The sequence below is a fragment of the Helianthus annuus genome, chromosome 13 (assembly GCF_002127325.2).
Source record: "Helianthus annuus cultivar XRQ/B chromosome 13, HanXRQr2.0-SUNRISE, whole genome shotgun sequence".
Lineage (NCBI taxonomy): Eukaryota > Viridiplantae > Streptophyta > Magnoliopsida > Asterales > Asteraceae > Helianthus > Helianthus annuus.
The window spans coordinates 70547612-70574537 of record NC_035445.2 but is presented as its reverse complement, the minus strand read 5'-3'; the positions used below and the strand labels follow the sequence as shown (position 1 = coordinate 70574537).

Genomic DNA, 26926 nt, shown 5'->3' with positions numbered 1-26926 from the left:
CTTAGCGTTCGCATGAGCGTGATCCTAAGTGACCAACTCCCCTTTTACGCTCATAATTCATAACACTAACCTAATAAGTTGGGGTCATGACTAAGGCTATCAACAAAATTACCATTACCATATTATTATATATATCAAATCACAAAGAGGGTATGCGCTAGCGGATTTTCTGGGTCTTAGAGTTTTATCATCAAACTTTTGTTTAGTTTGCAATTTTGCCTCTTCAAAGTTAATCTCATTTGTTTTTCTATTACTTAATTTTTTCTGACATCACATATTCATACGGTAAAATACATAAGTTCAATACTTTTCATTACATCAATATATGTGGCCATGTGGGTTCTCCTCGTCTAGCCAAGTTTGATCAAACTTTTAAACTCTTTTTAAATAATCCTTTAAAGTTAGGTAAATTTTAATTTAAATCTCATGGTTTGATACTTTTCGTAAAATATCCTTATTTTAAAGATATCTTAATGAATACGGTCCTTGAATCAGTTCAATAAAATAGTTGAAAGTTGAAATATCTTAATATTTTAAGACTTCTTTTAGTTTCAAAAACGTTATTTTTTTCACAGTTTAACACGTCATAATGATACTGTCCGATGCGAATTTCTTTTTATGATTCTCGATCAACATGAAACACATGTAGATATCTACTTGGGCATGATTCCTACGGTTGCTATACCGAGTGCTGATGTCCTACGAAACCAAACTGAATACCGGCCAAAACCACGTCGCGTAGCACGGGTAGATTGATAAACCAAGTGCCAACACGTAAACTAGCAAAACAGTTCCAAAAGAATCCCGCTGCGAAGCGCGGGAAATTCTACTAGTTACCTACAATTTACTGAAGGTTTTGTACAAAGATGGTAGCAATAAAGGTACAAACACTTAATGCCCTTAGTACAACATAAAATTGATTAATGTGTTCCAAAAGCAAGAAATGGATGTAAGGCTGGACGGTATGGGGACCATCCAGCACCGTCCTCCCTCCGTTGTCGTCCCTCTCTCCATTTCATGCGTTCCGTCGCCATTCCTCCAGCGTCGCCAACATTGGGGTCTCGACGGCAAAGACGCCCCTCCCCCTCTCTCACACACCTATACATACAATATATACATATATATTAGGCCATCCCCTTATTTCCTTAGCTCCATCCTCTTTGTCCCATCCTCACACCCGATCTACGTGGTGCTTACGTGACGGATCATCCTTCAAGGATAGACCATCACCATATACCTAATCCATTAAAATAATATCTTTTTTGTCCAATAACGTCTATTGGCCAATCATTGCTTTTAGAATAAAATAAAATAATTGGATAAAATAACGAAATACCACCAAAGTGGTTGATGAAAACAACATAAAATATTTTCGTACAAGTTGTTGAGAGGGATGGCGGGAGAGAATGGGTCATTACCTTTATTTTTGATGGTTTTTAAAGTTTTTTTTTTTTTTTGTAAATGTTTTTAGCTTTTTATATGTAAGAACTCAAGCATTTAACACACACGGGTAATACACTTATCTTTTAAAACAATCTTGTTAGATGATCTTAATACAGCTATGAAAAAGATTGTTGGTGACAAAAATCTGATTATAAAAAACATTACAACACTTTTAGAGATTTTTATGCAATTTTAGTGTAGATCAAGGTTTTTTTTCATAGATATGGAACAATTTTGTATATTCATTAATACAAATGTACGATGTTCAATAAATCCAAAACAATCTTGTATATAAAAATAACCAATAAGCATTTGCAACAGATAACTTGTCGCAAATGTCTAGCTTTTTTAACAATGCATTAACAACATCGTGCTAATATACATATATCACATCCTTAATAGTTTGTATGCTTCATATTATTATACATATATCGCATTCTTAATAGTTTGTATGCTTCGCACACTAATTTCTCTTGATAGATTAACCAACCTTCTATGTGTGTGTAGACACACATATTCAAGATCAAATATAAATATATCGACGGAAATATTTCTAATAACTCATATTTTTTTAAATTCAAATGATTCAATGTAAATTTATAAAACTCATAATTTTGTATCTATATTTGATTGTTTGATGATATTTTTAAAGGACTAAAGTCGATAAAATATACTAACTATTGATTACCACCTAATATACCCATATGACCATATCAAAATTATCCTTAAGATCTGAAAAGGGTGTGACGGAGATTATGAATTTTTAACTACAACTTATTTGAATTGAATTTAAAAGTTCCTTGATTTTTTTTACCTTTTTATAGTTGTCATTAATTGTCAGTACATATATGTAATACTAAGTAGTAGTAATAATAATAATAACAATAATAATAATAATAATAATAATAATAATAATAATAATAATAATAATTTTATTATTATCATTATTCAATCATTAGGGCATGGAGTTAGCTTAATCTCTTTCTTTCTAATAAGGAGTTGTTATCATGCAATGTTTTGGACTCAAAATTAAACAATAGCAAGTGTAGGGAATGAAGCCAAATGAGGAGCATTCACTAAGAAATCAAATTCTCATGTTGTTAAGATAATATTTAATATGAAACTTGTATCATTTTATATTATATTGGTAATATAACAACATGAATGAACTAATAAAACCCATAACTTAGTGTTATTTGTCTCTCACCCATTCAAAATAATGGATAAAAGTCAGAATTATTTTTTGTTCCTATAATATAGTTAACCATATGATTGTTATGGCTAATGTCGAGGGTCTAAAAGGGAAGAAACTTCTATTGATGGAAAAGAATCTTGATGTGGCAATGTATTAGGTAGTGACAAGGAATAGATGTAGACCCATCAACAATACCAAACAAGTTCGTCTTCTAAATCTTGGATGTTCTTTGACTTTTGTCATTAATCTAATGTCTAGTTTAAAATATGCTGAAATTTTTATCACCTTATATTCCATGCATCAAAAGTTGTACAATGATAAATCGTCTTATAAATCTAAACTAAGGGGTTGTTTGTTTCAGCTCTTAATAGTTCAGACATCTTACTGGTTCAGCACTTAATAGTTCAGACTGTTTGTTTCGCGAGCAGATATCTGAATGGTTCAGACATTTATCTCTGAATGGTTAAGCATTATACTGAGTCTGAATGGTTAAGACCTCTTATCTGAATTGATCAGGCATTTGCCTCTGAAGGATTAAGCAGTATACCGACTCTTAATAGTTCAGACTTCTTACTAGTCCAGTACTTAATGGTTCAGAACTCTTACTGGTTCAACACTTAACGATTGAGAAGTTGCCAAACAACCCCTAAGAGTGAAATTACTCAAAATTTGAAAAAAGCAAGAACCCATTATTTAGAAATCTTATAAATATAGAGACCATTTGTTAAAATATAATTCTCAGTTCTTAGTTTAATATTTATAAAAATATAATTCTCAGTTTAACTTGTTCTATTTTTTGTTTCATGTGGCTGCGAATAAACTGGACTGGACTCCTCAATCTGCTGATGGGCTTATTGGGCTTGGCTGGACATTATTTGCTGCTGGGTTCGAGACATCTGGTGGGCCTAAAAGAGGACCTGGGCTGCTGCATATAATAGAGTGGCTGGCTTCTCAAAGAAGCATTGATTCTGTTCGTTCACAAAACACATTATTGTTTTCTCACATTCACTCTTCAAAGGCGATTAGGGTTAATATTCATTCAAAGTGCAGATTCATCTTGAATCTGTTGTCGTAGGTGTTAATCTTGTAGTCTAGTCTTAGTTAGATTATCATATTGATAATCTGAGTGTTTGTTTCCAGTTGTGAGAGTTTGTATTGTGTGTTCATCAGAAATATTTGGGTAATAACGAAATCGATTTGGGTATTTCTGCGGTTGTTTGAGTTCTTGATGATATACCTGTTAAATTTGACATGGTATCAGAGCATTGATTGCTCTTGGGTTTTAGTCGGTGATATTTGAGTACCGATCATCGTTCCGCTGTGTTTTTTTGGTGGATCTGGGTAGGTGTCTTCTGGCCGTTCCGGATCTTGTAGAGTTGTTGCCTTGGAATTTGTGCCGATCGAGTTGCAGAAACCCTAAATCTTGGGTTTGTGGAGTGATCTGGGTCTTGGTGAACTGTACTGTTTGCCGACATCAGAGCCGTGTGTTGTAGACTACTTGGAAAGGGTCTTTGGAAGTTGCCGCTTTGATTAGGGTTCAATCCTCGAAGATTGTAAAACCCTAATCAGATTTGGAAGAACCCTGACTTGGGTTCATCTTCTTGGTGAGATCTTTCCTTGTTATTATTCTGTTTTTCTTTCCTGCATTTAGGCATTATTGTTGCCGGGGTAGTTGGACCAGTTTGATTGATTGGGACACAGGAAGGGTACATCCTGTTGCATTCTTAGTTGCCGTTGATTACTTCTTGTTGGTGTTTTGTTATATTCCGTGGTTTTCTTGTTTATTCTGTTGATTACCACTTGTTGTTGTTGTTTATCTCTGGTCTGTTAGATTGTGTCTAGGCTCTAAAGGCTCCCTTGATAAGACTTGCAGAGGCACCTTTGAGTGATGAACCTCTTATCTTGTCCCTGTCAAGGTTTCGCCGTTGTTTTCTGTTTTTATTGTGTGGTAGTTTTGTACTCTTGTTGATACTTTTTGTTTAAGTATTTCTTGTTTGTTCCTTATTGTGTGTTTACAATGGTTGATTGTCCTGTTGTTACAACAGGTAGTGGTCCTTCTAGTCCACCACCTGAGACTCTTGTTAGTAAATTGGATGCAAGCGATCCGTTGTACTTGCATCCTTCTGATTCAAGTAATCTTACCATAGTAACTGTAAAACTAAAGGGTTCAGAAAACTACACTGTGTGGTCAAATGCTATGCAATTGGCTTTACAAGTGAAGAATAAATGGGGTTTTATTGATAAAACTTGTGTTAAATCTTAAAATAATGAGGTGTTAGCTAGACAGTGGGATAGATGTAACTCAATTGTGCTTACTTGGATTTTAAATTCTGTTAGCGAGGATCTTTATATGGGTCATGTGTTTTCAAAGAATGCTTGTTATGTTTGGACTGATTTAAAAGAGACATAAAATAAAATCGATGGTTCTGTGGTGTTTGATCTATATCAGAAAATAAATTCTTTTGCCCAGAATGGTGCAACTGTTTCCGAATACTATCATAAACTGAATATAATGTGGAAACAGTTGGATCAGATTTTGCAATTACCCTCTTGCTCTTGTGATGCCGCAAAGGACTTTAATGGTTTTAATGAAATGATAAAATTAATGTAGTTTCTTATGGGATTGGATAATAAATATCAAGGAGTGAGAACAAATTTGTTAATAAAGGAAACTTTACCTACTGTTAAAGAAGCCTTTGCTGTAGTTTCTAGAGAGGAATCTCATAGAAACTACAGTGGGGGTAATAAGAAAGGACAATCTTTAGCATTTGCTGCTAAGACTAATCAGTCAGTTGAGTTTAAGAAAACTAATAGAGTTTCGAATCAGAACTTAAACTGTACTCATTGTAACAAAATTGGTCACTCTGTAGATATGTGTTTTGAAATAATTGGTTATCCAACATGGATGAAGTCTAGAGGCAATAATCAAGGGAAGAGGGTAGTTGCGAATAGTAGTTCTGTTGATAAATCTGAAGTGCCTGTTAATGGTTTGACCAGTGATCAAATTGCCAGATTACTTAGTTTGCTAAATGATAAATCAAGTGATGTTCCACAAAGCTGCAATGTGTCAGGTAGTTGTCATAGTTTGTTTTGTGCTAATGTGTTCTGTAAACCAGTATTCTGTTTTAACAGTAGTTTAAGTAGTAGAGTTAAAGTTGGTTGGATTGTAGATTCAGGGGCAAACCAACATATGGTTAAAAGTGAGGATGGTTTAACAAATGTTAATATTTTAGAATTTAATGTTCAAATAAAACATCCGAATGGTACTAAAGCATTAGTTACTAAAATAGGAAACCTTAAATTAGTAGACAATGTTATACTTAAGGATGTTTTTGTTGTCCCTGACTACAATATTAACTTGATTACAGTACATAAACTTGCTGAGGACAATAAGTTGTATGTTGCTTTTGATGCACATGCTTGTTATATTCAGGATTTGTCAACCAGGAAAACCCTGGTGACTGGTAGTCAAGTTGATGGTCTTTATTTCTGTGGCAATGGTTGTGTGACTGACAAGGTGTGTTATAATGGTAGTAATAATACAAACCTTTGGCATGCTAGACTTGGTCACCCATCTGATCAGGCCATTAATGTTTCTAAATAGAGGTTTAACCTAAAAAAACCGGATAAGAATGAACCATGTGAAGTATGCCAAAGGGCTAAACAACATAGAGATCCCTTTCCCTTGAGTGATCATAGAACTTGTGAAATAGGACAACTTGTTCATCTAGATACTTGGGGTCCCTATAAGGTTCCTAGTAAGGAAGGTTTTAAATATTTTTTAACCATAGTGGATGATTACTCAAGGGCTGTGTGGGTTTGTCTTATGAAGTCTAAGCAGGAAGTATTTGAGAATGTCTTTGAGTTTGTTAATCTAGTTAAAACACAATTTAAAAAGGATATCAAGTGCATTAGAAGTGATAATGGGTATGAGTATATAAATAAACAAATGCAGAATTATTGTAAAACTAAAGGTATCCTGCATCAGACTTCTTGCACATATACCCCACAACAAAACGGGATCGTTGAAAGAAAACATAGATATTTGTTGAATGTTGCTAGGTCTTTACTGTTTCAAAGTAGTTTGCCGGTTAGGTTTTGGTCCGAATATGTACTAACTGCAGCTTATTTGATTAATAGGATACCTTCCTCGGTGCTAGGTGGTAGAACTCCGTATGAGTATGTGTTTGGGTTTGAACCTTTTTTAGATCATTTAAAGGTGTTTGGGTGTCTCGGTTTTTGTACTGTCCTAAATGAAACAGATAAACTCAGCAGTAAAGCTGAGAGGTGTGTGGTTATTGGTTATTCAAATGAGAAAAAAGGTTATAAAATGTATAGTTTAGATAATAAAACAGAGTTTTATTCAAGGGATGTTAAATTTTTTGAAAATATTATACCATTTAAAGATAAAACTGTGTTTCAAAACTATGGTATTAATAGTAATAATAATCATGAAGTTAATAATTTGAATTTCTTTGACATGTACGAAAATTTAGACAACCAAACACCTGAGAATCCAAATGATGAAGGGAAAGATCAAGATAGATTAGGGACACATAGGTCTCAGCAATCAGAGTTTGTGTGTACCAATCCTATTGGCACTGCTGAATGTCAGCAGCTTAGCGAGAGTAATACTGGACCTGATAGGGTTGAGTGTGTGATACCTAATGTTGCTGAAGGTCTACAGTCTGAGGGATATAATAGTGATCAGTTAGAGGTTCAACCCACACCAAGACGATCTACTAGGAGTTCTACGCTTCCTAGGAATCTAAGTGACTATATTGTAGAAGGAAAGGTTAAGTATGGATTAGAAAAAGTTGTTAATTACTCAAATTTGTCTAAAGAACATATGTGTTTTACTTCTATTCTTGATAAAAGTAGTGAGCCTAGAGACTTTAGTGAAGCCATAAAAGACCCAAATTGGGTAACAGCTATGAATGAAGAAATAGAAGCTCTTCATAGGAATGGAACTTGGGAATTAGTAGAATTGCCTCCTGGTAGAAGTCTTGTTGGCTGTAAATGGATATATAAAATTAAGTATAAATCTACGGGTGAAATTGAAAGGTTTAAAGCCAGGATGGTTGCCCAAGGCTATAGTCAAAAACAAGGTGTTGATTTTGATGAGACTTTCTCACTGGTTGTTAAATTAGTTACGGTTCGATGTGTTATGTCTATAGCTGTTAAAAATAATTGGAGTATGTTTCAATTAGATGTGAATAATGTTTTTCTATATGGTAACTTGAATGAAGAAGTATACATGTCTTTACCTAATGGCTATTATTCAAAAGATGAAAAAAGAGTTTGTAAGTTAAAAAGGTCGTTGTATGGGCTGAAACAGGCCCCTAGAATGTGGAATGAAAGGTTGGTAAATGTGTTGTTTGACTTAGGATTTAGTCAAAGCAAATGTGATTACTCTCTGTTTTTTAAAACTACTGATACAATTACTGTCTATTTGCTTGTATATGTGGATGATATAGTGATTACAGGAAATTGTATTAATGAGATAAAAAGTATTAAAACTCATTTAAGGTCAAAATTTATGATTAAGGACCTTGGAGAGTTAAAGTATTTTTTAGGAATTGAAGTAGTTAAAGTTAAACAAGGGATGTGTTTGTCACAAAGGAAGTACTGTTTAGAATTGTTAGCTAAGTACGGCATGAGCGGATGCAAACCGGTTAATAATCCAATTGAACAGCACCATGTAATATCCGCCTTGTGTAAAGAAAATGGTTGTGTAGTTGATAGTATTATTGGGTATCAAAAACTGGTAGGCAAGTTAATTTATCTTGCGCATACCAGATCAGATATATCATACACGGTTCAGTTTCTGAGTCAATATACGCATTGTCCTACTTATGGTCATTTAAAGGTTGCATTTAGGTTGTTAAGATATCTTAAACAGTCTCCTGGTAAAGGTGTTTTGTTATCTAAAGAGACTGACTTTAATCTGGTGGCATATGCTGATTCGGACTGGGCAAAGTGTCTAGAAACAAGAAAGTCCATTAATGGATTTTGTGTGTTTTTAGGGAATTCTTTGGTATCTTGGAAAAGTAAGAAGCAATCTACAGTATCTCGGTCCTCAGCAGAGGCTGAGTATAGATCCATGTGTGCTGCGGCTTGCGAGTTGGTGTGGTTAAAAAATATGTTGTTGGAACTTGGTGTTAAAGTTAAGTTACCAATCAACATGTTTTGTGACAATACAACAGCATTGTCAATAGCTGCTAATCCTGTCTTCCATGACAGAACTAAGCATTTTGAGCTTGATTTGTTCTTTTTAAGAGAATTGATTTCGAAAAATGTGTTAAAAACTTTGGGAATTGATTCTAAAGATCAATTTGCAGACTTGTTTACAAAAGGATTGTTAATACAGCAGCATAGTCGTCTTTGTGCAGGTATTAACATGTTCGATCTGTTTAAATATTAAACTGAGGGGGGTGTTAAAATATAACTCTCAGTTCTCAGTTTAATATTTACAAAAATATAATTCTCAGTTTAACTTGTTCAATTTTTTGTTTCATGTGGCTGCGAATAAACTGGACTGGACTCTTCAATCTGCTGATGGGCTTATTGGGCTTGGCTGGACATTATTTGCTGCTGGGTTCGAGACATCTGGTGAGCCTAAAAGAGGACCTGGGCTGCTGCATATAATAGAGTGGCTGGCTTCTCAAAGAAGCATTGATTCTGTTCGTTCACAAAACACATTATTGTTTTCTCACATTCACTCTTCAAAGGCGATTAGGGTTAATATTCATTCAAAGTGCAGATTCATCTTGAATCTGTTGTCGTAGGTGTTAATCTTGTAGTCTAGTCTTAGTTAGATTATCATATTGATAATCTGAGTGTTTGTTTCCAGTTGTGAGAGTTTGTATTGTGTGTTCATCAGAAATATTTGGGTAATAACGAAATCGGTTTGGGTATTTCTGCGGTTGTTTGAGTTCTTGATGATATACTTGTTAAATTTGACACCATCAATGTGAAACACAATATAAATGGCATGTAGAAATTTTCGTTCAGAGGCTAGAATACGGGTATGGTCATAAGATGGCAGGTAAAAACATTTATATTAAATCATAGCAAAGCTAAAATTTAAGCGATCTACTAATAAAATTACGAAGACTATGACATTTAATATAAGAGTTATAAATTTATAATGCATAGAAGATTAACGTAGTTTGCATTATGAGATGCGCTTCTATGTAAACCTTTTGCACAAACATACATTCTTCGTCATCGGGTTTAATATTGTCTTCGTCAAATTTACGTGCGTCTTCCAATAAACAATCCTGACCAGATTCGTCTTCGTAGATTGGATTGAGTAACTAAGTGTGAAAATGGCCGAAAGGATGCTCCTTAATGGCGCCACCTTCGTCCCAAAAGATGGTACTCGGCTTGGTTTTCTTGTTGCGCAATTGCTATATATTGGAACTCAAGATATTGGATCCTCTATCGGACTTGATCTTAAGACCCCGTTCAAGATCTCGGATCCTTGGTTGGAGCGGCTTGATAACCAAATGACGCGAATAGAAGGTCAATCAAATCAATTGATCTCAACTTTGATCTTAAGATCCCGTTCAGGATCTCGGATCCTTTGTCGACACACACAATATAACATGCAAATTAATCTGTCAATTAATATAAATAAACAAAGATAACATGCTATTTCTATATTAATAAGGAAGAGAATGAAAATGGTCCAATCGACAAAAGAAATTATGAAACGTGCATTGACTACATTTTTTAAAAAATAAAAACTTAGGCTTTTTAACTAATAAAACCACAAAAGAAATTATGAAATGTGCATTGACTACATTTTTTTAAAAAAGAAAAACTTAGGCTTTTTAACTAGTAAAACAATAAGACTTGAGATATCTAAGCCTATTAGACATAACTTACATCTATTAGGTGGACGAATCAGGGACCGACACATGCTAGCATTGGAGACGACTCACGTCGCATGTTCACCCATTAACCACCGTTGAAACCATCTCGACCAATTTACGTCTATTCAGCTAAGCACATATGTAGTCATAAAGCTTTTTTGGGGTGTTATGCCACAAGTGGCGAAATGCGTAAGAGAAGGGCTTTATGAGGCTTTATATCACAAGAGGGTTTACTGGTTTAGTGGCAAGGGGGGTTATATAACCCTTCAATTATACATACATATGTATGTATATATACGTGTGTGAGGGGAGGAAACAATGTGCAGAGAATTCATCTTCCATCACGCCACGAACATAATAACGCCTTCCACCAAAATTGCACCCACAGCGCCGCCTATAATGGTGTGGCAGGCGCTATGGGGCGCCATCATGCACATGTCCTCCATCTTAGCGCCCCACTACGGAAGTTCTAATGTCTAACGTTAATGTTTACACTTTTAGTGTTGGGCTAAATCGATATTTATGAATAAAAAACAATTCCATATAATCCATGTTCGAATTTTGCCTTAAAAATCCATGTTCAAATTTTGATAAATTTCTTGGTTTCATTTTCGTTAGAAAAAATGGCAAAAATTAACCTATATACCTAAACTGCATTTCATACCTTTCACTATGAACTCGGCCAAACCCAACCTTTATGTTCATATTTTGTTACATTCTATAACCTTTACAACTAACATCGTCCAAAAACTCAGTTAAGTTACTTCACTATGAAAAGGTTTTGCATGTGAAGTAATTTAACTGAGTTTTTGACGACGTTAGTTGTAAAGATTATAGAATGTAACAAAATAAGAACATTGTAATACCCCGAATCTTAATGTGCTGGTTATAAACGTGTGAAATATGTAATTTATATTTCATATATTGTTAAACGAGTAAGATAATTGTGTGAAAGGTGAAATATCTTGACAAACCTTGGCTAATATAGGAAACCGTTAATATTAATAATTAAATATATTATTTTATTTACCTTACTCCGTTTTTAATGAAACTTAGGTTAAAACGTAGATAAAAATATGCTCGTTCTAATGATATATTCGTCGTTTTATAAAACGACATATTTTAAAAGTTATACAAGAAAAACGAGTTAAGCAGCTGAATTAATATATATAAGCAAGCAAGTTAGCAGGTCAAGCAGGTAGGTAGGCACGTCAATGAATCCCACATCGACCCGAAAAGGATTTGAGGTGCCTGCTTGCTTGCTTTAAATAAGAGTCTCAGTAGGTTGTTTAGGTATCAGTTTTTTTAACGGGAATGCTCTAGTATAGAGAATCCTGAGTATACGATACCCCGTTGGGTGTTGTTAATAGTCGTTTTTGGAGCGCGAGTAGGAGCAGGAGTAGGGAAACTCTACATCAACGTGCCGTAGATAGTTTTGAGGTATACTCTCGTTTAAGTTTATGTTTAGTTATTTATTATTTATTTTCAATAGTTAATATTAGTTTTATTATTAGTAATAATATATTAGTAGTAGTAGTGTTAGTATTATTTTTAGGTACTAGGGTTATTGTCAGGGGCAGGTATTGGGTAGCCTAGCCTTAGTTAGGCATGGACTGATCACCCATGCTTAAACAAGGTAGGGTTAACCAATATCCAGCCATGATAAATGACTAGTTAGGTGTACCAGTACCTAACCTAGGATTATGTAATTGTGTCAGGACCTTGAGACATAACCCAGTATTACTAGCGGCTGTTAAGCAATTGCTAATCAGGTGAGTCATCATACTTGTCTTTTAAATTGTGATAGTATACTCGTCCATAACTGGTAATAATGAGAATGCTGCAGTATGCATGTGTCAGTAGGGGTATATGGGATCCTATTATGCTTAATGAGGTGTGTCACTCTGGGAAGGGTAATAAGGTGTTGTACCCACAGGCACTTCGTGCTTATAAGGTCCAGCGACACACACTCATACCTATGTGACGGCCGTAGGGGGACACAACTGGAGGACCAGTATGTCTCTTGTACGGTGGTTTGTGACAAGTCAAATGTGACCTATAAGGTTCAATGAGGTCCAACCTGACTATAATGTGGTCACATGCCCATATTGTGTATGCATATAATGTAAACTGTGGTTTGTCTTTATAAAAATTGTATAGTATGAGCTCACCAGTATATATCTGACGTCGTTTTGAGTATACTTATCTCAGGTTAGTCATGAGGAAAGCTATAAGAACTACTTGACAGTTGGGGAGTTTTAGAAGACAAGGAGTTCTTAGTTGCCAAAAGTTCGTAAATAAATAAAGTGTTGTACTCAGACTATTATAAGTTTTAATGAAAGTAGTTTGTTTCCGCTGTAAGTGTATCAATTGTGCACAATCACCCGGGTTACGGGGTGGGTGTTACAGTTGGTATCAGAGCCCGAGGTTTTATCGAATTAGGTATTGCACGAATGCCTAAGCTTTAACCAGTAGTTCTTTACAGATTAATAGCACACTTAGACTAGGCCAAATAACATGTTCTCAGGAAAGTATTTGCATAGTCAATTGAGTGACGCTAGAAGAAGTAAAATATGTTGTGCCTTTTTATGTGCTATATATATATGTATATATATATATCTATGTGACGTATATAGTTGTTATATTATAATGATGTATCATACATACTAGTAACTCTTTATACTCATATTCCTATAAGAAGGAGACAATGTCTGAACATAGAGATGAACAAGGGTCTAGAAATAATCAGAATAACAGAAGGAGAGAGGAAGATTCGTATAGGACTCGAACTCCCTCTCATAGTGTCAGGTCCCGGTCTAGTACAAGCATGCGTCTAAATACTGAGGATATCCACAATATAGCTGTGGAAGTGGCTAAGGTAATGAAGAATGCACAAACCAGTAATGTTAACCAATCTGGAGAACGACATGAAGAAAGCTCAGAAGCCTCCACGCCAGTTCAAAGGGAAGGAATGGGCGAAAGGAAAAACACTATTGCAACCATGCCACTAGAAGGAAAAGGTGAATATCCCAAATCAAAGGAATGTACTTATAAGCACTTCATGTCCTGTAAACCTCAGTCCTTTGACGGAAGAAAGGGAGCACTAGAAGCTCAAGACTGGCTCAACAGAATGGAGTCAGTATTAGACATATGTGAGTGTGATGACCGCAACAAAGTACGGTTCGCGGTACATATGTTTGAAGCTGAAGCCCTTCACTGGTGGAACATTGTGGTCCGAACAGAGGGAAAAGAAAAGGTTAAGGAGATGAAGTGGGAGGAGTTTATTCAAAAGTTTCTTGCTAAGTATTGTCCTCCCAGTGAGACTGAGCAACTGGAAGTGGAATTCTTTCAGTTAAAAATGGGAAATAAAACCTATCGAGAATATGTTTCTCGTTTCAACGAGATATCTCGACTGGTTTCTTATTTAGCATTGACCGAGGAACAACTGATCAATAGGTTTTTTGGGTCTACCCTCTGAAATGAGGGTGTTTATCAAATCCAAATTCCCCAAGACTTTTGCAAAAACTGTTGAGGCTGGCGCCGTCATGGCTGCCGAGATGATTCTGCGGCAGGCTGAATCTCCCGCACCAAAAAGAAAGTGGGAAGAAAGAAAGGGGGACACCCGGAATAACAACTTTAAAAGGCCTAAAACATTTCCTCAATGTCAAATTTGCAAACGCTTTCATACGGGGGAATGTCGTTTTCCTTGTCCAAATTGTAAAAAGACGAGTGATGCTCTTCAAGAATGCAAGGAAAAGAAGAAGTGTTTCAAATGTGGAGACCCTAACCACATGAGATCTGAATGTCCCGAACTTAAAAGAAATGATAGGACACAACCAAATCAGCCAAAAGGGCGGGCATTTGTACTCACCACGGAAGAAGCCAAGACCAATACAGACGTTATCACGGGTACGTATCTCGTAAATGATGTATATGCACGTGTGTTATTTGATACCGGTGCAAATAGAAGTCTAGTGTCGACTACCTTTAGACCTTACTTGAACCAGGCGTCCCAAACCCTAGATCATGCCTTTACAGTAGAAATGGCTGATGGAAGTCAAAGAGAGATAGTTGACATAGTTAAGAATTGTAAAATAAGCTTAAACAACCATGTTATCCCTATAGACCTAATGCCTATGGAACTTGGAGAATTCGACATAGTCATAGGAATGGACTGGTTAACACCATATCATGCGGAAGTTATATGTGACAAAAGGATCGTCCGACTCCGATTACCCAACGGCAAACAGCTAACTGTATCGGGAGACCGCACTGACAAGACTAAGAACCTCATCACGATAGCATAAGCACATAAATGCCTAAGGAAAGGGTATGTTGCCTTTTTAGCATATGTTGTAAACACTACAGAAAAGCAGAAGGTCGAGGAAGTGCCAATAGTACGAGAATACCCCGAAGTGTTTCCCGACGAACTCCCGGGACTACCATCGGATAGACAGGTTGAGTTTCGCATTGACCTAGTTCCCGGTACATCACCGATTGCTAAGTCGCCGTACAGACTAGCCCCGACAGAAATGCAAGAACTCAAGAAGCAACTACAAGAGTTGCTTGACAAGGGGTTTATCCAACCTAGTTCGTCACCATGGGGAGCACCCATCTTGTTTGTCAAGAAGAAAGATGGGACGATGCGCATGTGCATCGATTATAGAGACTTGAATAAAGCCACTATAAAGAATAAATACCCTTTGCCCAGGATCGACGACTTGTTTGATCAATTACAAGGGGCAAGCTATTTCTCTAAAATAGACTTAAGGTCTGGATACCACCAAGTGAAAGTCGCACTAGTAGACATACCTAAGACTGCCTTCAGGACTAGGTATGGTCATTATGAATTTTTGGTAATGCCATTTGGATTAACCAACGCACCTGCAGTGTTCATGGACCTCATGAACAGGGTTTGTAAACCTTACCTCGATAAGTTTGTGATCGTTTTTATTGATGATATCCTTATCTACTCTAAGAACGAGGTAGAACATGAACAACACCTAAGAGCAGTCCTTGAATTGCTCAAGAAAGAAAAACTCTATGCAAAGTTCTCTAAGTGTGAATTTTGGATACGTGAGGTGCAATTCCTAGGCCACGTGATAAATGAATGTGGAATACAAGTTGACCCTGCAAAGATCGAGGCCATCAAGAAATGGGAAGTACCAAAGAATCCCACTGAAATCAGAAGATTTCTAGGGTTAGCAGGATACTATAGAAGGTTTATTCAAGACTTCTCAAAGATTGCAACACCATTAACCACACTAACCCAGAAAGCCTCTAAGTTTAATTGGGGACCTAAACAAGAAGAAGCCTTTAACACGTTAAAGCATAAGTTATGTAGCGCCCCAATACTGTCACTTCCTGAGGGAATAAAAGATTTTGCCGTCTACTGTGATGCATCTCACTATGGTATGGGATGTGTACTCATGCAAAGAGGCAAAGTGATTGCCTACGCCTCTAGACAGTTGAAGATTCATGAACGGAACTACACAACCCATGATTTGGAACTTGGTGCCATAGTGTTCGCGTTGAAAATTTGGAGGCACTATCTTTACGGTACAAAGTGCACTATCTACAGTGACCATAAAAGTTTAAAACATATATTTGAGCAGAAGGAGCTCAATATGCGTCAGAGACGATGGATGGAGTTATTAAGTGATTACGACTGTGAGATACAATACCATCCAGGTAAGGCAAACATAGTAGCAGATGCTCTAAGTAGAAAAGAGAAACCTCAACTAATAAGAATTCGTGCAACCAGAATAGAGGTTAAAACTAGTCTCTTAGATCAAGTTAAGAATATACAACAAGAAGCCTTAAAAGAGAATCATATTGTAAAAGAAAGAATGATTGGGAGACTGAAGCTACTGACAATGGGAAATGATAATATCCTTAGGTTCAACAATAGGATATGGGTTCCTAATTTTGGAGGACTGCAGGATACAATCTTAGAGGAAGCTCATAAGTCTAAGTATTCCATTCACCCTGGCAGTGACAAGATGTATAAGGATTTAAGGAGAGATTATTGGTGGCCAGGAATGAAGCGATCTATTGCCCATTATGTGGAAAAGTGCCTTACATGCCTTAAGGTGAAGGCAGAACATCAAAAACCCTCTGGATACTTGCAACAACCAGAGATCCCAGAATGGAAATGGGAGAAAATCACCATGGATTTTATCACGAAGCTCCCAAGGTCAAGTCATGGTTATGATACTATTTGGGTAATAGTGAACAGGCTGACCAAGACTGAACACTTCGTGCCAATTCGTGAGGACTATAAGATGAACAAGCTAGCTCAAATTTACATCAAAGAAATAGTCTCACAACATGGGGTGCCTGTATCGATCATATCAGACAGAGATGGTCGTTTCATATCTAAATTCTAGCAAAGTTTCCAACAAGAGTTGGGAACCAAGCTTAATCTAAGCACTGCATATCATCCTCAGACGGATGGGCAGAGTGAACGGACTATTCAGACATTAGAAGATATGCTTCGGGCTTGTGTAATTGATTTTGGTGGAAGTTGGGACACTCATCTACCACTCATCGAATTCGCCTACAATAATAGCTATCACGCCAGCATCAAAGCTGCACCTTATGAAGCTTTATACGGAAGAAGGTGCCGCACTCCTATCTGTTGGGCGGAAGTAGGGGAAAGTCAACTATCAGGACCAAAAATCATTGTGGAGACCACAGAAAAGATCCAGCAAATCAAAGAAAGGATGAAAAGTGCTCAAGATCGACAAAAGAGTTATGCAGATCAGAGGCGTAAACCCCTAGAGTTCCAAATAGGGGATAAAGTAATGCTTAAGGTATCACATCTGAAAGGAGTGATTCGGTTTGGAAAGAAGGGAAAGTTGAAACCCCGATACATTGGTCCGTTTGAAGTAACAAGCAAAGTAGGACCAGTGGCTTATCGGCTAAAACTTCCTGAACAGCTGGTAGGAATACATAATACTTTCCATGTATCAAATTTAAGGAAGTGCCTAGTGGACGAAGCCCAACAAATACCCCTGGAAGAGGTACAGGTTGACGAAAAACTCAACTTCATTGAAGAACCACTACAAATCGAAGATACAAAGGTTAAAAAGTTACGCAAGAAGGAAATCCCGTTAGTCAAAGTCAAGTGGAACGCACGTCATGGACCCAACTTTACATGTGAACTAGAAAACATAATGAAAGATAAGTACCCTCATCTTTTTAAGTAATGACAAATTTGGAGGACGAAATTTTTGTAAGGAGGGAAGGATGTAATACCCCGAATCTTAATGTGCTGGTTATAAACGTGTGAAATATGTAATTTATATTTCATATATTGTTAAACGAGTAAGATAATTGTGTGAAAGGTGAAATATCTTGACAAACCTTGGCTAATATAGGAAACCGTTAATATTAATAATTAAATATATTATTTTATTTACCTTACTCCGTTTTTAATGAAACTTAGGTTAAAACGTAGATAAAAATATGCTCGTTCTAATGATATATTCGTCGTTTTATAAAACGACATATTTTAAAAGTTATACAAGAAAAACGAGTTAAGCAGCTGAATTAATATATATAAGCAAGCAAGTTAGCAGGTCAAGCAGGTAGGTAGGTACGTCAATGAATCCCACATCGACCCGAAAAGGATTTGAGGTGCCTGCTTGCTTGCTTTAAATAAGAGTCTCAGTAGGTTGTTTAGGTATCAGTTTTTTTAACGGGAATGCTCTAGTATAGAGAATCCTGAGTATACGATACCCCGTTGGGTGTTGTTAATAGTCGTTTTTGGAGCGCGAGTAGGAGCAGGAGTAGGGAAACTCTACATCAACGTGCCGTAGATAGTTTTGAGGTATACTCTCGTTTAAGTTTATGTTTAGTTATTTATTATTTATTTTTAATAGTTAATATTAGTTTTATTATTAGTAATAATATATTAGTAGTAGTAGTGTTAGTATTATTTTTAGGTACTAGGGTTATTGTCAGGGGCAGGTATTGGGTAGCCTAGCCTTAGTTAGGCATGGACTGATCACCCATGCTTAAACAAGGTAGGGTTAACCAATATCCAGCCATGATAAATGACTAGTTAGGTGTACCAGTACCTAACCTAGGATTATGTAATTGTGTCAGGACCTTGAGACATAACCCAGTATTACTAGCGGCTGTTAAGCAATTGCTAATCAGGTGAGTCATCATACTTGTCTTTTAAATTGTGATAGTATACTCGTCCATAACTGGTAATAATGAGAATGCTGCAGTATGCATGTGTCAGTAGGGGTATATGGGATCCTATTATGCTTAATGAGGTGTGTCACTCTGGGAAGGGTAATAAGGTGTTGTACCCACAGGCACTTCGTGCTTATAAGGTCCAGCGACACACACTCATACCTATGTGACGGCCGTAGGGGGACACAGCTGGAGGACCAGTATGTCTCTTGTACGGTGGTTTGTGACAAGTCAAATGTGACCTATAAGGTTCAATGAGGTCCAACCTAACTATAATGTGGTCACATGCCCATATTGTGTATGCATATAATGTAAACTGTGGTTTGTCTTTATAAAAATTGTATAGTATGAGCTCACCAGTATATATCTGACGTCGTTTTGAGTATACTTATCTCAGGTTAGTCATGAGGAAAGCTATAAGAACTACTTGACAGTTGGGGAGTTTTAGAAGATCAAGGAGTTCTTAGTTGCCAAAAGTTCGTAAATAAATAAAGTGTTGTACTCAGACTATTATAAGTTTTAATGAAAGTAGTTTGTTTCCGCTGTAAGTGTATCAATTGTGCACAATCACCCGGGTTACGGGGTGGGTGTTACAAACATAAATGTCGGATTTGGCCGATTTCATAGTAAAAAATATGAAGTGCAGTTTAGATATAATATAAAGGTTAGTTTGTGCAATTTTGTCTTTTCGTTATTATTATACCGAATAATATTCCTATAATCTTAGTATAGCTTGTACCATTTGCATGTATGGTTGGACCTATTCCACTCATAAAAAAGAAGATGGTAAGTACGAAAGTGAAAGAAAATCTTTAAAGGACCCTTCTTTTTCTTCATAAGAGACCTACTTTGTGAAAGAAAACCTTGTCTCATTTGCATTTCTATTGGATTAAAAGCTAAATTGCAATCAATTCTTAATTTATTAATTGATTAAAAATACTCCTTTAATTAATAAAATAATTTTCAATTAATTTATTTATTAAAAATGCCCTAACCAATAAGAAAACGTAGGCGGTTGGAGAGTGGAATAGGAATCAGTGATTTCTAGTGGGTTCCTGTCAAGACATTTTCTTAAATTTTTATATAAAAACAAAAAACAATTAGTTTAAAAATAGTTATTTATTATTTCTCATTTTGTCTTCAAACCCCACAATATTTTTTTTATATTTTCTCAAACTTTTATTTTATTATTTTCATTTTTTTGTCTTCAAACCCCACAAAATTGAAGAAGAAAGGGGCTGTGTGTACCAGCCACAACTTGAGCTTCAAATTCTGCTCATATACTTATTTTATATTTCAACACAAGAAAATAGATAATGAAACCCTTGGGCCTTGGTTTATTTCTTCATAGAGAAGGAGATCAAGAGTGCTAAAAGAGAGACAGAAAGTAGAGAGAGAAAGTTAGAGAGAGAAAGAGACATGTTTTGAGAAAAAGACTGGACCTTTCTTTGGTGGCTATTCAGATGTTACCTTGATATGATAGCTTTGATCTTCTTCTTCTCCTTCAACATCTTCTTTTAGTTCTTCAACATACACTTTCACCTGAAGAAAAAGTGTTAGTTTTTTTTTTTATTTTTTTTTATTTTGTATCATCTTCTAAACCCATATCAGAAATTGTGAATTCTGACTTTTACATGATTATTTATTGTTTTTTAAACATGGGTTTTTGTTTATTTCTTCAGTTTTCTTGTAAAGGTGTTCGCTTTCTTCTTATTCTTCAACAATTCACCATCTTTTTAAAAACCCAGTGAGATTTTATGGATTCTTTAACTTTAACATGATCTTTATGATATGGGTATTTGTTAATCAACTCAATTTTGTTTGTAGATTGCATAATCTTGAACCAAAATGGCGTGAAAGAAGGTTTTGCATGGCGAGTCATAGAGTTGGAGAGACTGGTTTGTCAGACTCAGGACCTTCACACCATCACCATCATCATCAACACCTGCCATACTCTGTTTTTCCAGCCTTTAATCCTCCCAACACAGGCTTCATGTACACAAAATTTCATTCTTTTTGCTATTTTTATTGTAAAGTTTTCATCATTTTCACATGGGTTTCTTGAGAAATACCATCTTTAATATAATATATTGTAGTACTATAGTGAATTCTACTATAAGTCTATAATCCTCTGTTTTTCTTGACACTTTTGTTGTTTTTTAGTAATCAAGAAGGACCATCTTTTGATTTTGGGGAGCTAGAAGAGGCTATTGTTCTTCAAGGATACAAGACTCATGGTGATGAAACTAAATTACGTATGATTTTGATTCCTACTCTTTCTGACGTTTGATAAAGCATAACAAACTTCACCCTCAAGAACACACACTAGTGTGAGAGAAAAAAGTGGGTTTGAAAGTGTCAAAAGATATGATCTTTTTATCCATAACAAGTAGAGTAATAATATGTATGATAATATTCTCCACTTACTCTTCTTGAATCACACCATAAAAACAGAGAACCAAAACTCCAAAAGTGTGATTTACTGATTTATGAATTTTGTTGTCTTTTTGTGCATCTTTTTTTTTTTTTTTGAATTTTTTGATGATGATCCTAAAGATATTCTTCATTGTGATCTTATTGCAGCTTTATACACAACAGTACCAAGGCCAGCTGCTACACTGGACATGTTCCCTTCTTGGCCTATGAGAATTCATCAAACCTCAAGAGTACTTCTTTTTTACTTCTTTTGACCATTTAGTAAAAAACCAATTTTTAACTTTCTGTTTTTATCTCTTAACAAGTTATCCCTTTTTTGGACTCAGTCAGTCAAACAACTTGTTTTTCTTCTATTTCCCATGTTAAAGATTGAATATTTATGACATTTGTGTGATCAAAAAATATGTTTTTAGGTTCATATAGTATATTTTGTTTTTTTCACACACCCATATGATAAAGATTGAATCTTTATGAGATTTGTGTGATTAAAAAACATGTTTTTAGGTTAATTTAGTATGAATTGTTTTTTCTTGGGGTTTTAACTGTTTTTTTACATTCCCATATGTTAAAGATTGAATCTTTATGACATTTATGTGATTAAAAACATGTTTTTAGGTTAATTTAGTATATGAAATGTTTTTTCTTGGGTTTTTAACTGTTTTTTTCACATGCCCATATGATAAAGATTGGATCTTTAACACTTTATGACATTTTGAAAAACATTTTTTTTGTTAATTTATTATGAATTGTTTTTTCTTGGGTTTTAACTGTTTTCCTTGTGTGATTGGGTTCTTTTTTTTTTTTTTTTTTTTTATGGCTATTCCATTTTTAAGAAATTTTTTTGTGATTTTCTTGGCCTTTTAATTTTTTTTTTTTGTGTGTTTAAAAAACAGGGAAGTAATTCAAGCACTGATTCAGGATCAGCGGTAAATGTCGCAATTGCTAGTAAACCGGAAACTCATTCTCATATAGAACCCGAATCTCCCATTAGCGATAACAGTCGAAAAACATCTTCTGAACACCAACAACAACAACAACAACACGAAGTTTTTAGACAACAATTGCAACATCTTCAAATACCACAACTTGATATGGAAAGTGAAGGAGGTAGTCCTGTAACAACTGGAGGATCATCACACTCTCAACAAGCCCCTAAACCCTTCTCAGAAAAGGTATTTTATTTTTTATTTTTTAAAGTTTTCTTCATTTTTTTGTCTTTATATATATAGACACATAGACACATAGTTGCACATTAAAACCTTGTAAACTTGAAACAACATGTTAGTCTTGATATGGTATCTTGATTTCCTTTTACATCATATGCATGAAATGATAAAAGGTGAAAATATATTTTATCATATTTTATAAATGAACCCTGCAAATGAATATAACTGTACTCATATATCCCAACAAACTATTTTATAGAAAAATTAACAAGAAGTCATTGTTTTTCAGATCTGTTTCCCTGACATGTAACAGTGTGTGTGTGTGTGTGTGTGAGAGAGAGAGAGAGAGAGAGAGAGAGAGGACAAAATCTTTTTTGTTATTTTCATCTCTAAATTGGTAATTAATAATTTTGTTTCCATTTTATAAAATAAAATTGAAATCTTAATGAAGTTCATTCACTACCCCCAAGAACTGTGTTACATTTTTATCTTTTTATGGTAATGATTACTCAAATCCCTATAACTACAGTTCAACAAATTTCTTTAGTTTAATATTTAATTATCCAAAAATCCATTAGTTTTCTATTTCTTTTTATTTTATCATTTAAACAGCACAATTTAAATTTTATTGGTTGGTTCTTTGATAGGTGTAGGTGTACAACCTGAAGTATAAATTAAAAAAAAAAAATAAAAAAAAAAAACAGCAAGTAATTTCACTCTGTTTTTGGTTTTCATGCAGAGAAAGGGAACTGGTTCAACATCAGAGAAAACACTGGATGCCAAGGTTTTTTTAGTTATATAAATTCAATATAAAACTATCATAACAAACACAAATTGCAAATATGGCTCTTATAACTGATGTGACACTGATACAAGTTAACTCATACAGACCCATATATAAGTGGCGAAGCTAGCCTAAAAATTTAGGGGTATTCTAATTTTTATTTTATTTTATTTTATTTTTTTGAGATCAGGGGTATCCTTTGTATAAAACCAATTTTTTTTATTTTTTTACACTACAAAAACAGTACAGAGACAGGGTTGAGGGGTAGCCGTAACCATCAAATTATGTGAGGAGGGGTTTTTATATTATAAAGGGTATAAAAAGTGGTTGTGAGTAGAGGAGAGAGAAAATGTTACTGTTTATCTGTATATTTGGGGGGACACTGTTCACCCGTTATAATTTTTTTAATATATTTTGAAAGTGGTTGTGAGTGGAAGTGAGAGAAAAATGAAATGATAATATTATTTAATTGAAAGGAGAGAGAAAAAGTATTTGTTTTTAGTGGAAATATATTGATATAGGAGTTGTTTTTTAGTGGAATGTATGTATAATTTGATGGATTGGATGTGAATGCTCTAATACACCGCCTCTGCCATATAGCTTTTTTTACCACATCTATAATGCCCGCATAGACCCATATGGGCCGTATGGTATAACAACACCCATTATGAACACAAAAAAACATCATTTTTTTATAATTTTGTTTTCCTACTTTTACAAATCACAATAAAGGTGATTAAAAAGTATTAACTTGATTATGCATGCAGACATTGAGGCGCTTAGCTCAAAACAGGGAAGCAGCAAGAAAAAGCAGGCTCAGGAAAAAGGTTTCTTAAATCATCAAAAAAAAAAAAAAAAATACTAATCTCATTATCCCTTCTTTTAACAATTTAAAATCACCCCTATTTCAAGATCACCAATAAGTTTTTGGGTACAAACATTTGCAGGCATATGTTCAGCAGCTGGAGTCTAGCAGAATAAGGCTAACTCAACTCGAACAAGATCTTCAACGCGCGCGATCACAGGGGTTGTTCGTGGGAGGAGGTGGCGGTGGTGGAGGGAACCTTAGTTCCGGTGAGTTGGTTATATGGAAGTATAAACGAGCCAAGCCGCTTGTGAGCTACTATAAGATCGAACGAGCCGAACTTAAATGAGCTCGTGTCTAAAAACAAGCTTGTTTAATTAACACGCCCGAGGCTAAGCTTCACTTACCGAGCTCGAGCTGGCTCGCGAGTCTAAACGGGCCTCTAATTTAGCATTTTTTTATTTAATATATTAAATATATATGCATAATAATTTATATAAAATTATGATAAATTTAACTAAATAAAATATATTGCTTCGGTTCAATTAAGAGCCACCACGAGTTGTGAGAACCATGAGAACTCCTGCTTCCCGCGCGAGTTGGGCCACAGTTTTTTGCACAAACGTAGACGAAAATATTATAAACACATCTGTGAAAAAAACAAAATAAAAATTGTCTAGTCGGCAGTTACGCCTGATTTAAGTTTTATTTACGCCTGATGTAAATTTTGTTACAACGATGAATTTTTTTTACATCTGATGTAAATTTTTGCATGCGACATTTTTTTTTTTATTTTTTGTTTTTTCGCCGAAACAAGTGATTTTTTTAAATTTTTTTGAGAAACTTTCTTTTTTGGAAGGCCTAGTTCTCATGGTTCTTACAACTCAAGGTGGTTCTTATTTTACCCTTTCCCTAATATATATTATGTTATATATAAAATTATAATTAAAATACATATTAAAAATAATTATAAAGATATATATATTTTTTTTCTGAACGACTAACACATACTCTGAAAATATACTTCTAAAATCCAACAAATTTCAACTTGTGGGACTTGAACCCGCATCACTTTGGTGTGGATAAAACACGTGATGCCACTAGGCTAAGAGGCCAAGGCGTATAAATTAACTAATAATTAAAAAACGAGTTGAGCCCAAGCCGAGCTTCAGCTTAAAAAGCTACTAACTCGAGCTCGTGTAATATGTCGCCCTCGGGCTGTTTTTAATTTGTAGTCTCTAATTCTAACAGAAGATGCAATCCTGTGTGTGCAGGTGCAGCAATATTCGACATGGAATACTCAAGATGGCTAGATGATGATCAGAGACATATGGCCGAGCTGCGTAAAGGATTACAATCCCATTTATCCGACGCTGATCTACGCGTCATAGTAGATAGCTTCGTTGCACATTACGATGAAATCTTCCAGTTAAAAGGTGTTGCAGCCAAATCCGACGTCTTCCACTTGATAACTGGCATGTGGACTACCCCAGCGGAACGCTGCTTCCTTTGGATGGGCGGTTTTCGCCCCTCTGAACTCATCAAGGTTTCATACATATCATTACAAAATATTACACTCATTTATTTAATTTTTTTTTTAAATATATTGAAACAGTTTTTTTTTTTTGTTTTTATGTGTTTTGTCTGACAGATGTTGGCAATACAACTTGATCCTTTGACAGAACAACAAGTTGTGGGGATTTATAGCCTGCAGCAATCCTCACAACAAGCCGAAGAAGCGTTAACGCAGGGGTTGGATCAGTTGCATCAATCAATGGTCGACACCATCGCTAGCGGGTCCGTCAATGACGGGGTCCACCATATGGCGGTTGCGCTAGGAAAACTGACTAATCTCGAAGGATTCGTTCGCCAGGTAAATAATAAATTAATAATCATATAATTAGATATAATTTTTTGAACACTAATTAAGAATTTGAACTCATATCATTGTTTATTTCTAAAAAATGTTATTATCACTTTTTAACTTACACCACTTTTGAAAGCAAATAATATTCATATAATTATATGATTTTGACTAATTATTCAAATACATATGGATTTTATTATTATGATTTGACTTGTTTATTCTTAAAAAATGTTAAGTTGAGTTTTTTAATTCAGAAGAATATGATGGTGTTATTATCTATAAGGATTTTGAATTATTTGTGTAGTTGACATTTCATCTGTCAATATTTCTAACTTTTTTTTCTTTCTTTTAATATTAGGCTGATAATTTGAGACAACAGACTCTTCATCAACTGCATAGGATATTAACGGTACGACAAGCAGCGAAATGTTTCTTGGTGATAAGCGAGTATTATGGACGTTTGCGAGCTTTGAGTTCGCTTTGGGCTTCTAGGCCACGCGAGTAAGATATTGAATTTGTTATCGCTTCTGTTTTGTTTATGATTTGTTGTTAGGTTTGATCAAACGTAATTTTGGTTATTGTTTTTTGTAGGGCGTTGATAAGTGACGAAAACTCGTGTCAAACGACGACGGATTTGCAAATGGTGCAATCTTCACACATTCATTTTTCTAACTTTGGATGATGAAACATTGAAATGAAGTTGGTAAAGGTTGATGATGGATGTGCAATTGAGAATGGCCTTTGTTTGTTTAAGGCTGAAGACTTTTAAAACTTGCTAAAGTTTAGAGGGTATAATTAAATAGTTTATTGAGTTTTTTTTCTTTTATTTAGTTTATGTTCCTTTTATTTATTTTCTACGTCTAGAAATTAAATTTTAAGTTGTTTATGAGTATGTTATCTTGTATATGAAAACCATTGTAGTGAATTATCATCACTAGTTGTTTAAAAAACGTGTATAAACAAGTTAAAACATGAGTATTTCATGAAGAATCTAATCCTAACGAGAAGAAAGTTTACACGTTCATACACATTGTAACACACTATAACTAAAGTTATCATATTTTGAAGTTAAAAGGCGTTTTCTCTTAACCGGGATATGCGAGTGCATATCACCTCATAAACTCCACCAACTCATGATTTCA

The 26926-nt window shown here is 35.0% G+C and overlaps 1 protein-coding gene across 6 annotated transcripts; it reads left to right on the top strand.

The window, feature by feature from the left end:
- The first annotated feature begins 19979 nt into the window (after nucleotides 1-19979).
- On the top strand, nucleotides 19980-26696 carry LOC110898101 (transcription factor TGA9). Of its 6 annotated transcripts, none has more exons than XM_022144834.2 (13): nucleotides 19980-20281; nucleotides 20409-20473; nucleotides 20554-20721; nucleotides 20890-20981; nucleotides 21310-21392; nucleotides 22056-22334; nucleotides 23068-23112; nucleotides 23880-23939; nucleotides 24060-24186; nucleotides 25192-25463; nucleotides 25569-25790; nucleotides 26143-26285; nucleotides 26376-26696. In XM_022144834.2, the coding sequence occupies exons 3-13, from the start codon at nucleotides 20597-20599 to the stop codon at nucleotides 26464-26466; spliced, it is 1539 nt and encodes a 512-aa protein (XP_022000526.1). In that variant the 5' UTR covers nucleotides 19980-20281; nucleotides 20409-20473; nucleotides 20554-20596; the 3' UTR covers nucleotides 26467-26696. The 6 variants fall into 6 exon arrangements, with proteins under 6 accessions (XP_022000526.1, XP_022000530.1, XP_035837857.1 ...); XM_022144837.2 differs by having other exon boundaries at nucleotides 19986-20281; nucleotides 20890-20963; XM_022144838.2 differs by lacking the exon at nucleotides 23068-23112.
- Nucleotides 26697-26926: the final 230 nt, after the last annotated feature.

Bases quoted from the DNA above. Each gene is read 5' to 3' on its own strand.
- LOC110898101 (XM_022144834.2), top strand. From the start codon at position 20,597: ATGGCGAGTCATAGAGTTGGAGAGACTGGTTTGTCAGACTCAGGACCT. The intron at 23,113-23,879 runs GTTTTTTTAGTT...TTATGCATGCAG, and splicing joins AGAAAACACTGGATGCCAAG to ACATTGAGGCGCTTAGCTCA. The intron at 24,187-25,191 runs GTGAGTTGGTTA...CTGTGTGTGCAG, and splicing joins TGGAGGGAACCTTAGTTCCG to GTGCAGCAATATTCGACATG.